This window comes from Centropristis striata, chromosome 14 (assembly GCF_030273125.1).
Source record: "Centropristis striata isolate RG_2023a ecotype Rhode Island chromosome 14, C.striata_1.0, whole genome shotgun sequence".
In the NCBI taxonomy this organism is placed as follows: domain Eukaryota; kingdom Metazoa; phylum Chordata; class Actinopteri; order Perciformes; family Serranidae; genus Centropristis; species Centropristis striata.
The window spans coordinates 23,976,906-23,995,161 of NC_081530.1; the positions used below are offsets into that span (position 1 = coordinate 23,976,906).

The 18,256-nt window shown below is 37.9% G+C and overlaps 1 protein-coding gene across 1 annotated transcript; it reads right to left on the reverse strand.

Annotated features, from left to right (window-relative positions):
* Positions 1-433: 433 nt before the first annotated feature.
* On the reverse strand, positions 434-16,855 carry zgc:63863 (uncharacterized protein LOC393372 homolog). The gene is made up of 10 exons (XM_059350278.1): positions 16,650-16,855; positions 15,324-15,378; positions 13,877-14,007; positions 13,693-13,773; positions 12,638-12,824; positions 12,413-12,514; positions 9,135-9,276; positions 8,036-8,220; positions 6,587-6,696; positions 434-5,676 (listed from the first exon to the last, which is right to left on the reverse strand). The coding sequence occupies exons 1-10, from the start codon at positions 16,717-16,719 to the stop codon at positions 5,495-5,497; spliced, it is 1,245 nt and encodes a 414-aa protein (XP_059206261.1). The 5' UTR covers positions 16,720-16,855; the 3' UTR covers positions 434-5,494.
* Positions 16,856-18,256: the final 1,401 nt, after the last annotated feature.

Genomic DNA, 18,256 nt, shown 5'->3' on the forward strand with positions numbered 1-18,256 from the left:
TGTTGCTGGAGAGTTAAGAAAAAAAGTTGAACATAAAATACATGAGTGACTGAATTATATGACCTTACCGGTTTCAGCCATGCTGCAAAATATCTGCTTAAATAGACAATTTTCTACCAATTTTCAACAAATGATGTAAAAACATTTTTTTTTTAAAGTTACCATTTTATTTTGAGATTTTAAAATGCGATGTCAGAAATAATAATAATAATAATTAGTAATTAATTTAATGCCTTTTAAGATATTTAAAGGATCCAGAAAAACCTGATTAAAGCAGTTTTCACTGTTGATCACTCATTCAAAATGTCCATAAAATGTCAGAAACAGCAATGAATAAATAAATAAAATAAATGCTTGATTGGGTTTTGACATTTTTTTTTATCAAACTACTGTTTCCAAGGTCAATAATGAACTTTTACACTGTAACCAGAAGTGTTTTTTAAATATAATTTATTCAGTTGTTCATTCATGTCTCATTTACAAACACTTTACAAGAACAAGGTGCAAAGAACCTGATATGTTTGTACCAAAGGTTTGGTACACTTGATATGAGAAACATGCAGTAAAATGCCCACAGAATTCAAACATACACACGCAAATTAGGGCTTTACATTATCTGTAAAAGCATTTGGTGCAATCGCATCTCTTGGGAAAGTTTTCAGACCTGAGGGGAGGACAGAGCCGCCATGAGAGACTCAACAAGAGCTCACTGGGAGTTCAACTTCAGGCCTTTCATCTCACCACAGTGAATTCACAATTTGGCATGAAATTCAAGTTATTTTGAATCACAGTAGGTGTTTTTTTTTTCTTTAAATTGCTCTCAAATTACATCCACTGCACCCAGCTATTGAAATAACTCCTACTCCTCTATTTCTTATTTTATGTTGGTTTGGTTTGTTTTATTCCATTTGCTTTGATTTTCATTCAAAAGCAGCAAAATGTGTTTTTTGTTTTTTTGTTTTGTGTGTGCATTTCAAAGGATGCATCACTTGTTTCATAATCAACATGAAAACTGAGCAGATCGGTTAAAATGTATTAAAACTTTCTGGAATGAATCATCTATGGGATTTTGTTTGTTTATTTGGCAAATAGATTCAACAGAATGGATAGTAGGTGGAGTGCAAAATAGCCTCAAAATATTTGCAGATGTGGGCTGGTATTAAGTGAGACAAAAGATAATAAATGCAGCGAAAATGTGAAATATTTAATCTACTATGAACTAAAGTAAATCATTGCACTACAGCTCTATTACTTCTACTATTTTTACTTCTCTAGAAGAGTTCTTATAGTCTTTTTCATTACTTTTATGGCCCGAAACCTGAAAATTAACTGTTATTTTAGCCAACTTAAGACATGGGATCGACAGCATCCATCTTCTTTCTTTTACATCTTGATTGGTTTCATTCAAACCACGCTTCAATCATTTTTCATGTAAGGCCTCTGCCAGAATGAGACCACTGCAGGTGTTGGTGTAGGTGTTTGAGTGTTAATGTGAAAAGAAAAAAAAACAAGAAGGAAAAACTGTCTTAAGCACGCCAAGAGCCAGGGGCAGGAATTAAATCCTCATTATGATCTGGCACCACCAGCACCATCACGCGCTCCTAGTATGAGTGTGTGTGTATATATATATATATATATATATATATATATATATATATATATGTGTGTGTGTGTGTGTGTGTGTAGGTCTACATGGCACTCATATTACAACTACACAGTAGCATCACAGACTGTGGTCAGAGTTTTTCCCTGCATATTTATGTCTGAGGCAGCCAAACAAGTGTAAGCAAAGACTACATGCAAATTTTATATCAATCATTTGTAGCCAAGCATCAAAGATGCACAAGAAGATTTTATATATACTTTAAAAGTACAGGCAGAATTAACTTCACTGTAAAATAAGCCTTTTGTGTAATAGGAGCAAGATGCAAATCAAGGCGACCATGCACCATAAGACAGTAAGTGTTCCCTTTGCAATGTCATTTGTTTACTATTTTAATCTAAGAAGTGAGCCGAACATTTAAAGGAACAGTCCGACATTATCCGACTCTCAGCAAGGCAGCAATTAAGCACGTTTCCCAAAATGTCAAACTATTCCTTTTAAACTTCTAAACTTCTAGTCTGATTCATAATGAGCGACCTGTTACAGTATTTCATATGTAAAATGACTTTTGAAATATCATAATAAACCGTCAGACTGTGATAATTACAAACCTATTCATTTGTTTAACTGACCCACATATCCATGTTAAATACACATTCATAAAATGCATTTTAATGTTTCACCATTAAATAAATAGCCAATCAGATTGTTGCTCTTAAAATAAACATTTAGACTCTTGATATTTATAATGAGGCACCTCGTACCAAAAAAACGCATAAAAACTCAATAAAACACAAAAGATGCCCAGTGAGTTAAAAGAAACTGAACTGTGACTAAAGCTTACATTTTCCATCTCTCTCTCTCTCACACACACACACACACACACACACACACACACACACACACACACACACACACACACACACACACACACACACACACACACACACACACACACACACACACACACACACACACACACACACACACACACACACACACACACACACACACACACACACACACACACACACACACTTATTGCATTTAATCACATCAGACACACACACATGATGTTTTATACGATGTACAGCGTGTCGGACTGACAGGTGGAACATGCAGCAGCTACTCATTACAGCTTACTGACGGCCTAAACTGGCTTGCAGTTACAGGCTCTGATCAATTAATTGACTCTGTAATGAATTAACTGACTGATTATCAGCAATCAAAATCACTTCAATTGGAGTTTCCTGGAGAATGCCTGGAACTAACTCCTTAATGGACTGATAAATTGACTGACCAGTTTGTTAACTACTCAGCCCTGCAGTCTCTCTCAGATCGCCCTGAGGCCAGAAATGTGACTCTAGATTTGTAAAAATGCACGCACTACGGTAATTTTTATGCACAACGAAAGCGCAAACCAGTTGAATTAACATGCTGCAGAGCAACTAAAATCAACATGTTAAACTTCACATCCAATCCAGCTGTGCAAAGATTTATATCTATTGACGGAGGAAGGGGAGATATGATAGTGTTGCGACTACAGTGAAACAGATGCAACTCTGAAACATGCTCATAAAAGCTGATAAATATTTCAGAATATAAGCTGACACACACCGAGCGTTGCTGTTTGGAGAAACCCCCGTGCCCTGCACATATGTATGTACCTCGGTTGGAAACAGCCTGTATTATTAATAATCACTTTTCAGGTGCTGAAACTCAGCGAGTAGGTTTCCTCCAACGGTATCTACTGGATGTGGAATGCAGTTAGTTAATTCTTTCCACTTAAATAAAATTAAAACACAATTTTGTCCATTAAATACACTAAAATAATCACTGTAGCTTTAAAATGCTGAAGAGAAATATGAGAAGAAGTGAGTCTGAGGACTGTAGTCCTGTTGACGGCTGTTCAGGGTGGATGTTGGCGCAAACCTGCTAAATATTTTAAGAGTGTAAAAGTACTGGTGTCTTCTCCATATTCATTCAGTCGTGCTTGGCCACAACATGCAGAACACTGCTCCAGAAAAATATAAAAATAATATATTAAATAAATATGTATTTCAATACCTCCTGCAAAAGACCCACTGCTTGCATTGAGGGCTGCACGCCAACTGTGTATAACATTTTGAAGCAGCAGCAACTCGTTTTCTGTGTGAAACTCTACTGTAAGTGTAACTCGCCGACACCTGGAGTAAAGCAATTAATACGAGTGGCTCACAGGCAAAATCTCCTCCCCCATCTTTCCTCATTTTTCTCTCTCACTCCCCTTCTTTGCTCATAACTAGAAGCTTTCAGCAGAAAACACTGCTCTTTAATAATTTGTATTCATGTGTCATCGTTGCTGGCTACAGGCACTTCTGGCTCTCAGATATGGCTGCTGATCCAACAAGCGCACTAAAACACCATCGACGGAAATGCAACGGAACAAGCATGACAGGCTAAAAACGAGTTATCAGCAAAATAATGAGCTAACAGCAAACGCACTGAGACACGTGGAAAAATGTTCCTGCAGTGGTACGGTGTGAGCAACAGCCTGAAAAAGCAAAATGTGTTGGTGTCTCACATGCATGGGCGAATAATGACATAACGGGCCCCTGGACAAAAGCCGATAAAAGCCCCCGACCTCTCCTACAGAGGACTGAAAGAGACACAGAACAAACACAGTGTCCACGTCTCTTTGTAATGATTTTGGAAATTTGGCTTCTTTCTTTGGTTGTTTTGCTTCTTTTAGTGGTCATTTTGTGTCTTTTTGCCAATTTTTCTGTCTCCTTCTGGTCATTTTACCTCACTTCATACTTTTTGTTTCTTTTTGTGGTTGTTTTGGATCTCTGTTTTTTTGTCATTGTTTGGTGTCTCTTTTTGGTCATTTTATGTCCCTTTATAATGTTTTTGCTTCTCTCAGTAGTTTCTTTGTATGTCTGTGTAGTCATTTTGAATCAGTTTGTGGTTGTCTTGCGTCTTTTTTTTTTTTAGTATTTTTGAATCTCTCTGTGGTCTGTTTGTAGTCATTGTGTTGCTCTTTGTGGTCATTTTTCATATATGTGGGCATTTTGCATTTGTTTTTGGTTGTTTTGCATCAGTTTTCAGTGGTTTTGTGTCTCTGTCGTCATTTTGCCTCTTTTTTTTTAGTCTCATTGTGGTCGTTTTCTGTCTCTTTTGGTTGTTTTGCATCAGTTTGCAGTCGTTTTCTGTCTCTATGGACATTTTGTCTCTTTTTTTAGTCTTATTGTGGTCATTTTTAGTCTCTTTTTGGTTGTTTTGCATCAGTTTGCAGTCATTTTGTGTCTCCGTGGTGACTTTGCCTCATTTTCTAGTTTCACTGTGGTCGTTTTATGTCTCTTTATGGTCGTTTTGTATCACTTTGTGGTAACTATCTGTCCATTTGCAGTCGTTTGTGTCTCTCTGTGGTTATTTTGTGCCTGTTTCTGGTTGTTTTGCATCTTTGTGGTCATCTGACTTACTTTTTTTTTTTTTTTTAAAGGAAAGGGTAACAGTCACTTCCTATTGAGGCTCTGGCCCAGAGACCCATGAGGTCAGGGAGCTCCAGTAGGCTCATTCAGTTCACATGTGGCATGACGTCTGGAATACCCACTCAGACACATATAACACGCATCCACCCGCTCAAAAAAGCACACACATCCCGAGGCTGGCTAGTGGCTGACATATGTTCATGTGGTTGAGTAGCAACAACCTGTTTGGCACCAAGATAACTGACCTCCTCCTGCTTTCCTCCACCGTCTCCTCTCAGCAGGAGAGAGGAGCTTCAAGTCTTCAACGTCTTTGTTTGTGTGTGTAAGTTTGTTTATTGTTTAATCCGTCTGAGGAGCAGATGCGTGTCTGCTGTCACCATGTGTTAGCGTGTGTCTAACATTCTGAATGCCCACCGCCACGTCAGAACAGTTGTAGTAACACCTCGGGTCCCCAGTCCATCGCTGTCTGAGCCACGGCGAACACGGCCGCCCCGAGCGTCGCGGACAGCCCCCACACTGCCATCTTCACCATCCTGTTCCCCTTCCCCCACAGCTGGCCTCGGTCTCGGGGCAAAGCCGCTTCCAGACCTGAGTGTCGAGAGGCTACGAGCACAGAACAAGGAGGAGGGGGGTCAGACTGTGAGGAGCGGACACATGCGGGGGGTCAACAGGATTCATAAAGTTGGAAGCTGAAGCAAAAGGAGGATCAAGCTGCATTTTGTTACCGGGATTGAAAACAAAAAAAGAGGGTCAAGGGGTGTCAAAACACACAGAGTAGACAAGAAGGGGGCACAAGTATTAAACAACCAATCCTTTGCCAAGCAGTACTCTCACTTTAATTAACTGGAGTCACTTAAAGTTTCACTGCACTCGTCAGTCAACATTCATCACTTGTTTAACATTTAGACAGCGGGTTGTCTGTAACTGACTCCCATTCATTGTCTGCCACAGTGATATCAGGAGGTGCTCTTTCTGTCCGTTACGCACTTCATCTTGGATGCCGCTAATTGAATTTTGATGAAACTGCAGGGAATGATGTGCATCAATTTTAATATTATATTGTTTGGCCCGAGGGGAATGTTAAAGCGTATTTTTGATTGCCTGTACATCACAGACAATATGTCAGACGCCACTGATAAGTTTTACACAAAACCAACGGGAATAAAGCATATTTTTGTTCTGTTCTGGCACATTTAAATTTGCACTTGATTGGTCTGATGGGGGGTACTAGTACATCATTTGTTTACTTGTTATTGATTGGCCCAAAGGGGGGCAACATTTGTGGGGGATGACATATTTATTGCCTTGTTGTTCTGAAGAGTTGTGTTCTTGAATAAGGCGCCGAAAAATTGTGAATCGATCAAACGATTTTCATGTTTGTTCTTACAATATCACAGTCAATATTATTTTTTCCCCCCGCAAACTTCAAAGAGCATCCAACCAAAATTGACTCTTACTTGATTCATGGTATTTTCTTCAGACTCAGTTATAAGATTATAGTTAATAATTTTACCTTGTCTGTAGGTGGTGGGGCCCTGGGCCTTGGTTAGACGTTGGAGAACAGAGTCGGGCCTCTGGTGGAGGGTGGAGAGCTGAAAAGCCTGGAAGGTGCTGATGGACAGACTGGAGAGAGATAAAAGAAGAAGAGAAGAATTGAAAGAGGGAGGAAGAGTTAGTTGGTCTAAGTTGAAGCTTGGACAGCTTGTGTGAAATGAGGAGATGGACTGATAGATACAGGCAGGTGAGAGATCTGCCAACTCAGGAGCTGGAAGCTATCGGCGTGTTGGGCGTGTAATGCATTATGAGACATCTATCAGTCAAGGCCTCGTGTCAGTGATGTCACTTCCTCTCCTGAACAATGACTGAAAGGAACACTGAAGGACAAAGAGAGGGAGACTGATGGAGAGACTGCTGAATACTCAGAGAGGAAGTGGAGTTGTGTATTGGATGTTTCCTCCTCAATATGAAAAGAAGTGGAAGGAAAAATGTTCACATGCATGGTTACACACTCACATACACACACACTCACTCACACACACTAACTGGCCTGTGCATGTCAGCAGCACCACCAAAGCTGGATGTGTTTTCAGAGCGCCCCCTCTTGGTCATTGAGGGAATTACGTCACACTCAAACACACCACCTCAATTTTTTTTGATGTGGTAAACTTTGGAATTAGTGTTCTGATAAAAAATTATTGAACGCAAAAGGCACAGGTGCGGGAGCAATTAGTCAGGAAATTGATTAATTGACAGACAGAAGAACATTTTGACAACTGACTTATCATTCATTGATAGATATTGACAGTTTACAGCTTCTTAGATGTGAAAAGTTGCTGATTTTGTTTGATTAGGTCATTATTATAACCATGATAATATATGGTTAGTTGTGATGGGCATTTTTTATTACAACAATTACAATACAACAATTTTGTGGGAATTTTGCAGACTAACTGGTTGATTCATTAATAAAGAAGTATATAGGGGTGCACCAAGTCATCAGCTGAACATCATTATGCACCAATATCTTTGTTTCTTTGATGCAACAGAGTGAACAAATAACAACAAAAACAAAATAAAAAAATGCAACAATAAAAATATCAGTATCATTCCGTCTTTGCATCCCTATAAAATAATTGTCTGATTAAGTTAGGTAAAGAATCATTATTTGCAGCTCTAAGTGCACAACAGTTTGAGTAAATATTGAGGCAGAATGTTTTTTATGTTTTTTTCCATTTGCTCGGGCAGAATGCAACAAGTAAATTTAATTTCAATTCCCGCAGTGGGCTTGAAACCTTCGGTCCTTATAGAAAAATTCCAACATATAGATTAAAGTGCTCATATTTATGATTATGACTGAATTATGACCCTGCTTGATGCGTCATTCAGCTAATGTGGATGCATAATAGCAACATCATCATTATTGTTAATCATTTTTGGTTTCAGTTCTTAGTTTCCCTCTCACCTTTTTCGAGACTGCAGTGCTGCCCGCTTGGCCAGTAGAGACGGAGGGTACTGGTCGAACAGGTCCTGGGCCTGGCCGATCAGAAATTCATATGGGAGGTCCTGGGGGATGCGAGAGAGGAGGTGGTGCACCATGGCCATGTCGCACTCCGTCTTCTTCACCTCCTTCTCTCTGTGCAACACGATCTGAGGAGGAGAGGAGGAGGAGGGGGGGGGGGGGTTAAAGGTTTTAACCCTGAAACTGTGCACTCTGGTTAACCTCGGAGCAAACATGAATTAGATTCTACATACTGCAAAGCTTCAGTGATGCTAGTGAGAAAGAACGAGCGCTCATCTGTAAAATAGGCAGATGAAGAGTTAACCCCCCATGCTGTGCGCTGTACTCAGCCTTGGAGGAAACATGAACTACATTCTGCTTTGTTGTTTCACACACTTCAAACAGAACTCTCCCTCTGCCCAGCCCCTACACACACACACACACACACACACACATACACACAGACACACACACACACACACACACACACACACACACACACACACACACACACACAACTGCAAACGAACAAAATTGTACACACTAATCAACATGTAAAAACACCTTTTCACACGCAAATAAACACTTGAAAAATAAGACGCATTTCCACATGGATAGTAAATTATTTCCACGTAAACACATACACGTTCCAGCAACAAACATTTCTGCCAAAACAGTTGGTGTGTGCACCCAGAGGATCAAGTTTCAGAGAGAAAGAAGAGAAAAGACTACACAAATATAAAAATTATTTCCCTTTGTAATCCGTTTCTCCTTCTCAGTCAAGTCTTCCTGTCATTCTGTTTCCTGGTGCAGTTCTTGTTCTTTTCCCTCTCTTTTATCTCTTCCTCTGTACTCCTCTCTCTCTCATCTGTGCATTAGGGGTATCTAATTAACTAGTCCAGTGACTTTACAGTATTCTGACTCACTGTGTGTATGCATATACGAGTGTGTGTATGTGTGTGTGTGTGTGTGTGTGTGTGTGTGAGCATGTATTCACGAGTGAGCCTACAAAACAAAGTCACCGCCTCTTGTTCATTTCCTGTTGACTTCTTTGCCTCCTTACCGCTGCAGCGAGGTAGATGGGCATCAGTGGGTGTGAGGCCAGGAAGAAGTCGTACAGTCTCATGGTGTGTTTGAAGTCCGACAGCACGTGGCCGTACCATGTGATGAGCCAGGACAACGCGAAGATGGTTCCCACCTCCGCTCTTAAAGAAAAGGCGAAAAAAAAGAGACATGTAAACACACAGTAACTTTTTTTACACAATATAGAATGGAGATAATGTTGCTTGGCATGATTAAAAAATGGTGTTAGCTAATAACTGTATTTATTTTTATTTTATTTTAAATAGCAATTAAATTAATTAAAATCAGCAATTGATTTAAACTGAACAGTAATAATATTTATTTAGCTATTAATTTTATTCCTATTTGTTCTTTATTTTCTTAGTTATCATTTATAGAATTGGCTGACAATGTAATACATTGTTTTTATAATATATAATAATGTATAACAATGTTAAATATAATTTAAAAACAATGTAATACATTGTTTTTATAATATATAATAATGTATAACAATGTTAAATATAATTTAAAAACAATGTAATACATTGTTTTTATAATATATAATAATGTATAACAATGTTAAATATAATTTAAAAAGTTTTGAGAAAGAAGCTCACTGGGTTCATTTGCAGAGTGGTGAAAAATCGGTGCACAATCCACATAAAGAAAAGTTCTAATTTCATTCCAGCTCATAAAATGACTTTATCGGCCACCATATCAGTAATTCATTAATTTTCCCCTCTAAAATCAGTATTGGTATCAGTCTCAAGAATCCCATATCGGTTGGCCTCGACTCAAGAGGTTAAGGTTATTTCTAATCAGTTAATTTATTGATGAGTTACTGCGTCATTTTAAAAAATGAAAACAGTCTCAGAAGGAAAAATTACTCTCTCAAAATGTGTTACATGTGACACAGGGTTTTTTCAGGGGTCACCAGAGAAAAAGGTTGCCATTGCTCAAGGCAACTAGTGGTTTCATCACATCACAATCCACCACACAGCACAAGTCTCTCTGAATGGCTTTTCATATTGTAATCTGTAATAGTATAATAATAGTTAATGAAAAAACCAAAGGCTGCATGGAAGGCAAGAAACACATTTATAAAAACTAATGCTGCACCCACAGTTTTGTACAATATAAGCAATTCTTAGACAGAAGGACAACATGTAATAATGTAATAATATGAACCATCTAAGCAGAGAAGCTGAGATACCCTGACTTTTAATCCCCGATGTAGTTAATCTCCACATGTGGTGGATACAACGATTCCCAAAATGAATCTTGAAAGTGTGTTTTAATCAGACCATCCCTGTGAAAGGCCTACATTTTCTATACGTTCACACAAGTATTTAAAAACGTTTCCCTAAAAATGTATGAAGCCTCAGAGTTGAACCTGAGATATCTCTAATGACATTACTGGGTTATTTTCCCAGACTTAAAAAAGTTCCTCCACAGCCACAGAGGAGAAAAAAAAGTACAATTGTGATATGATAAACAATGTTGGAGAGATGAGTTATGCATCACTATTCTCATTTTCATTGAAAAATATAGGAAAATGATCTTGGTGTGATTTCTCCGGGAGAATCTGTACCAAATGAAGATTTTGTAGAATACAATTCGCAGGCCTGTAAATCTTTGTAGAATAACACTTAATTCAGAATGATATTTTGACACATATTTGTGTCATATTGTAAATATTGAGACTCCTGTGACATGGATACTGCACTAGTCCATATTGCAATGAGAAACAACCTTGATTAATTGTGCAGCTCTACACTTCATCATCATACAACATCATTATTTTCCTTCATTCCTAAACTGATCTTCAATAGTCCATCTGAATCCAAAGACATTGGGGTTGCAGTATTTTCTCATAAACACAGCAATTTCTAAAGAATCGGCATTCATATACTGTTTATAACCCTCCTGTGCTCTTCTCTTGTCTTTCTTTGTTGTTTGTAGACATAAATAGGTGGATATTTTTGACAGAGTCTCAAGTAAATTGGATAGTCATAGAGGTTGTTGATAAATATTAGATAGGAACATTCAGGGAGGAAGAAGGATGAGTACAAGGGGAAGGGAGTGACAGGCTGAAAGAAGTGGTGGGAGTGATGGACAGGGGGAGGGGTAAAGAAAGAGAGCAAGGGGCAAGTAGTGTGTGTGATGAGAGGGACATCAAAAAGATAAAATGAAGAAGGAGCAGCGGAAAAGGGAAACAAGAAAGGAGGCAGAGATAAGAAGGCAGGTAAGGGGAAGTGCTCACAGAAAAGAGTGTTCCAAACTTTGAAGTCGGGTGTTGTTTATACTGCCGTTTTTCTGCAAGTGCATTGTCTTGTTTTTTTTTGTGCCTTTTCTGTTTGTGTGAGCTTGTATGCGAGTAGACGGGTAATTTGCAAATACCGAGGTTGCCAGCACAGCATCAATTATGAACAGACAACAAGACAGCAAAAGTACAGTAGACCCACACATATGCACACATATTAAAAAAAAATATGAGCTATAGGCATAAGCTAAATCATTGACTCACAAACATCCCAAAGCCCAGTCCTCACTACACACTTAACTTAAAGTAATTAGCTTTATCTTGAAATACTTTTTTGCTGTTGTTGTCTCAATAAGATGCAAAAAGATCATGAATCATGCATTGGCTAATTACACCTCACAAATAAAGGTAAATGCGATGCACACCTTGGTGGGACAGAAAAGCCTCTGAAACAGCTGTTGGACCATCTGACACGGGAACTCCCCAATGAGACAACTACTGATGCATTTTCAATTGAGTTCCAATACAAGAACAAAACACTCGACTCTTTGTCTCTCTATGAAGCCGACAGGTGAAAATCCACACTTTGACGCCCTCTAGTGGCTGTTGCTTACATTACCTAAGCAGCATTGGAACTAAATGGGGGCAAAGGGCAGAAATGCCAAAAGAAATGCACTAGTAATTGCAATATTATGCTTGGTATTAACACATGTTGGTCTAAGGTGGTATGTATTGTAATATGAGATCATTTCACATATAAAAAGCAAGTTTATTCCCCCAAAATTTTATAAATGTCCTGATTTGTTTAAACAGTGGGGTGAAAATGTTTATTTCATTTATGTATTTATTAATTATTATTATTATTATTATTAATAATAATTTATTTTATTTCCTACACTGGTCCAAAGCAACTTACAATAAATATATTCACATTTCATTGGGCAGAAACTAACTGCACATTTTGAAATTAAGTGTGTGTGTGTGTGTGTGTGTGTGTGTGTGTGTGTGTTCACCTGATCATGAAGTCATGTAGTTCTGTATCAACCTGTTCCAATATGGGCATCAGGTAGTTTAAAATGTGTTTAGTGCTGTCCATGGTCGGATCCATGAAATCCCTACAGACACAGAAAATCACAGTTATAGAAACATATCTGCTAAACGATTTTTTATATAGTTCATAAATTAGGTCTGGTAAATAAATATCTAAATAAATGGATTCATTGAGGAAAAAAAGAGACCTGAGATGGTGATTGGACAGAGTGTCCAGCATGGCGATGGCCATCCTCTCCCCGACCACCAGCAGCAGAGTGACGGCCACGTCGTGGTAGCCTTGGTAGTAATGGAGCTGAGGGGTGCGTTTCAAAACCTCCAGTATGATGTCGATCAGCTGCTCCTGAAGAATGGCTCTCTCTGTGGCTGGCATACCTGAGGGAGAACCAAGGAGCTTAAATGAATACAATCTTAATAGGAAAAAAATATGCAGAGAAAACAGCTGTAAAATGTCTTTAATTGCTATTGTAGCAAACATGTTGATGCAGGTTATCAACCCAAAAGTACATCATTCTTACTTTTTCTGGATCTTTTAATTGCAAAATGACAGAACAAATTGCATTTGCAAGGCAGCTTTGCATACCGACAGAGATGGGGTTATTATGGCAGCAGATTTGCAAATGTGTATGGAGAGTTAAGTACCTGTATCTTAATCCATGTGTATGTAGACAGATTTGTAAATGAGTAAGAACTCTAAATGTGTAGTGAGATTTGGAAATGTGTACAGAATTGTATTCAGAATCTATGTGTGTGTATTGAGATTTGTAAAGGCATTTCGATATTCTTTTCCAGTTACAAATCTGACTAAGCACACACAGACTGAGACACAGTTACACAATGCTCCACACATATTTGCAAATAGTTCTGCTACAAAAATGTCACTGTAGACTGATCATTAAACTAAGGATCTAATGCTGTGAGTCCAGCTCTTCCTCATTCCCTGCTGCCTGTTTTCAGAAAATCTATTTCTTCCTCCTAACGGAAAAGTTTGTTTAGTATACGCCATAATTAACTGGGATCGGACTGACAGTTATATAAGACACTCTTCTCGGTTGCTTTCCTCGCTTTGTGATTTTTGGCTGACAACACAGGCATTTTGTGACATAAGAATTTTTCCTGTTGCAGCTTTTGCTCACTTTATTAATTATTAAGCTTTGCCAGATATCTGCATGTTGCTGCAAGTACAGGGGGTACAGTGTGATAAAGCTATCTTTAGAGATAAAAAAAAAAAAAAGACACCGGCCTTTAGGGAACCGCTTCATCGACCTCCTGACATCCAGGACTACTTGGTTGTAGTCCTTGTGGTTCTCCCTCACATCTCGACCTAACAGAAGGCATGTTATTATTGTTGTCAGTATTAACAGTGTAATGTAGTAATATGTAGCATACATCAACCCAGTAAATATTAGTATCAATCAACCACTGACCAGGTTTATGTGGTAGATCATACACATTGATGTTCAGTAGTTTTGGCCAGACTTTCCTCCTCAGTTCATCAGTGAGCAGTCCTCCCTTACTGGCTGCTGCATTCCTCAGTGTCTCAATGTCCACTGGATCACTGTGCATGCAAAAGTTAAAATTGGACAATGTTTAGTGTGATACACTACTTTGAAGTCTGCTTACACAGCAGAAACATCTCCCTGTTGACAAGTCTTCAAAAATTATTTTCTCAAACAAGTAAACTCAGTTAATGGCTCCAAGTATCAACTGTGTCCATTTTTTAGTGTCATTTTTTCCAATTCTAATGTAGTAATGTTATATATTGTATAGTATGTATGAGTCACATTATTTAAAAGCAGGATATGACACTATATGCAGGGTTAAAATGGATGTTTATGTAGTGCAGAGCCAGCTTAAAACTAACTACATACAAGATTTTGAATCAGACTTTGATCAAACTTTCACCCCGAGACACAATTTAATAAATTTGTCAATTGTTTTATTCACTCTGACCCTGACACTGTGACAGCATGATGGGTGTGCACGTATCTAAGTTAAATGTTTTGTTCCTGTGCAATTAAATGTGAATTCACAAAATCAGCCTGCTCAATTCTGCATGAGCTTTGCTGTTCCATTTCCCCATCAAGTCCCACATGGCACATGCTAGAATGGATAGCTTATTGGTCAGGGGATCAAAAGCGCATTCGAAGAACGGGGACGGATCGGGCAAGCGTCCCTCCAGACCATCCATTCTAGCATCAACCGTCCCACATTCCTGTCTGCATGATCCTCGTCACACTATTCCTCTGAGCACATGTGAGTAATCTTCATGTGTGAAATTAGCTTAGCAAGGAGTGATGAAGGTCACGGTCTACGGATAAATGCATACCATCTAATTGTGGAACAGCAAGAAGCAGAGGGAGGAGAATTCCCACTTGGGAAAACACATCATGTGGACCATTGCTGTGGTACTAATGTATAATAGAAACTCTCAAAGCCTTTTTGTTTTATAGAAATATATTAAGGCAGAGTTTTAGGAAAAAGCTTGTGGGTTGAGAAACTCGTCAACTGGTCAAACACCAAGCGTCTTGAGTTCATTCACTGCTCTGGTGTTTAAAAGACATCATCAAAATCAGTTCATCTGCAGTTGCCAAATTTTATGGATTTGTATGTCAGTGTTTCTCACACAATCTTAACCAAAACTCAAAGGAAATGGTCTCATTATTAGCAAGATAGCTAATGTGCAGCAGTTAAAGCTGAATAATGCTTTAAATAATAAATATAACATAAATCCAGAGGGGTTTTGACTGAATGTGACAAACTACCCGAAGGGAAAATTAATTAATATGTCCTCTTGGATGCCATTCAGAGCAGAAGAAAGATAAAGCATCCTTAACAAGCAAAACTGTCGCTGGTAATTATTATTATTTTCACCTGATCAAAGCCTGATGGATCTCAGTCAGCTTCTGTTTCCTCCCACAATCTGGTTCTGTTAAAAAAAGACAGAGATGAGGGAAAGGGGGATGGAGAGGAGGTGTGGAATAAAAGGCCACACAGAGAAATAAAATAAAAGGCGAACACATTAAGAAAAAGGAAGAAGACGAGAATGATATGGATAGAGGGACAAAAACAAGTGGGAAGCAAGAAGGAGGAGAAAGATAATGTTACTGTCACAAATAGAGGCGAACAATCACACATAAAACAATCACAGACACACATGCAGGGTTAGGATTTTAAGGGTTGGGACAAATAATAAAAAACATGCAATTATTAGATGTTTGACTGATTCATTGACTGAATGAACTGACTGGTTATAATGAGTCACAAAAATGATCATTAGTGCCAAACACCTGCATTTATTTGAACAAATAACTCCCTATGAGTCCAAAAGAAGAGGAAGAAGAAAATAATTAAGAGAAAAATGGTAGGAAAATTGTGTATTTATTTATCTAATCAGACAGATTCATTTTAATTACTTTGTTTACTTGGGGCATTATTCTTTACTTTTTACTTACTTTTAACTTCTATTTTCAATTTGTTAAATTTGCCTGATTTATTGACCATCCAGTGACTTTATATTTGTTCATTTTTCTAGTTTGTTTTTTGTTTACTGTTTGTATAATGTGAAAAAACTTTAAAATATATAAGTTTGGCCATTATTTGTGTACCTGCTTCTCGTTGCAGTGAGTTTCGATCCATTTCAAAATAAGGTGCATTTGTTTACAGGACTTGAAGCATTAAACCAAAATCAAATGTTGAGTAATGACATATCTGATATCTGATATCTACTTTTTATTGTCTGCCTGTTTGTTTTGCTTTGTTAGACTGAATACAAACATGTCCATCTTCCTTTTTGTGGCTACCAGCTGCAACTTTACTCAGTGTCCAAGTTGGCTGACAGGCTGCCACGCAAGCACCACTGACAGATAAGGTACCAATGTTTACTTTTACAAAAATGTAAAGAAAAGGACAATTGTCTGGCTGTTATACACATGTTACGATTACTGCAGACAACTCGTGATTCATGACTTGTAGTTAGTGTCAGCTGGCTGCAGTAATAGTATTAAGTTTACTGGCGTTTAGCCACATACACTGGACAGGTCAGGTTTCTATCTGAAGGCTACACATATGATAGATCGATAAAAGTAAATATACAGGTTGGTTATAATGTTAGAACTAACTTTGTGTGGCTATTTATCGTTTAAGTTTAATGTACGTACATTAAACTCTACCTAGCTAACCATCTGTTGGTTGACTTACCTCTTGTGACAGATGCATTCCCATTCACCCCAACTCCTGCGTTTTGTTTCTTCTTCTTGTGCCTTTTCATCCCTTTAAAAACTGACAACCGAATGACAAAGTTGTTGTTGTGCCATAGACGGATTAAAAAAATTAAAAAAATGTGTCTCTAAACGGGTAAAAACACTGCTAATATGTGGCTAAACCTGGCCGTTTCTCTCAACAGCTGTCCCTGGTAGAATCAATCAAACTGAGGGGATCCAGCTACGCTCCAATTGGCCGCAAGAGACACATGACACAATACGGGAACGCTATTGGTTGTTCATCGATTCACACGACAACCTGACTTGACTGTAGTTTTCTAGTTGTTGTATTTTAGGGGCAATATTTGTTTTATTCAATGTTATAAAAGCATTCCCTCGATTGAAATTTGAGTTTTGACACAATTACTTAATCTTAATGATTTCACCCTTTCTACAAGACGACAGTACAGCACTAAAAGCAGCTGTTCCGGAAATTAGAACAATATTATGAACAATTTATATGACTTTCAATATAATAATATGGATATTAGTGGATGTATTGTGTGCACTGGCTACTCTCTCTCTCTTCTGAGTCAAAAATAATAATAAATGATATATAAAATATTGCCGCATATGATCGCAACAATGAGAGAAAAAAATACACTGATAATGAGCTTTTGCAAAATCCCATGTGTGGAGCAAAACAAAACAAAACAAAACAAAACAAAACAAAACAAAACAAAACCATGATACCAATATAAAAATGAAATACTAATGTATATGTTATTTCAAATGCAATTTGTTTTAATTTTGATAAACTTGACTGTGCAATTGTGAGATTTGTATTGAGAAGGCATGGCTGCACTGCATTAAATGTTCTAACATTAAAGGCATGCAAGGGGTACTTTATTGTTAATATAGGTGAAATATGCCATTGATTTTTCTTCTGCAAAGTAACTTACGAGTTGTCGGGTCATTTTAGGACATGTGGAAGTTCCCAAATGGTCTATTCCTGCCCTGAGCTTTGTCTGTCAGGTCGTTGCTGGTTGTTTGCAAATACTTCATAGTAGCAAATCTAAAACCCTGCTATGGCCTTGACCCAAAAAAAAAAATCCACATGCAAGTGAAGACAGAAATTCTTCATCAGACTGCCATAAAAATAAAAATAAAAACTTGAAAAACCTTTGATTCTAGAGGTAACATGTGATGCAAATGTATTTCTTCAAAGAACGTAGAATGAATGGGTTTGGCATGGGGCATGGGGTCATATTTTATTCCCCTCTACTAATTTACTGTCAATCCATATAGTCATATTATAAACAAGCGACAACATAATCAGATTCTCATTCATTTATTGGTACAGTTTAAAGCAACAGTTTATGTTGGGTGTAATCTATGGGTGTAATTCTGCCTGAGAGGCTAATCTCAGGGCATAGAATCACAAAACCTCATCAAATAAACTGTAAACGTATTTAAAGTGTTCAGTTGAGGACTTGGTTAATTAATAAATAAACAATATACCAAACATATCAGTGACAGATGAATAAACTAAAGGTACATGCACATAAATAAGCTCAGGTATATTTTTCCTGTATTGTTTCCAGC

Bases quoted from the DNA above. Each gene is read 5' to 3' on its own strand.
- zgc:63863 (XM_059350278.1), bottom strand. From the start codon at position 16,719: ATGAAAAGGCACAAGAAGAAGAAACAAAACGCAGGAGTTGGGGTGAAT. The intron at 13,774-13,876 runs GTCAGTGGTTGA...GCCTTCTGTTAG, and splicing joins TGATCTACCACATAAACCTG to GTCGAGATGTGAGGGAGAAC. The intron at 9,277-12,412 runs GTGAACACACAC...CTTTTCTTTAAG, and splicing joins CTACATGACTTCATGATCAG to AGCGGAGGTGGGAACCATCT.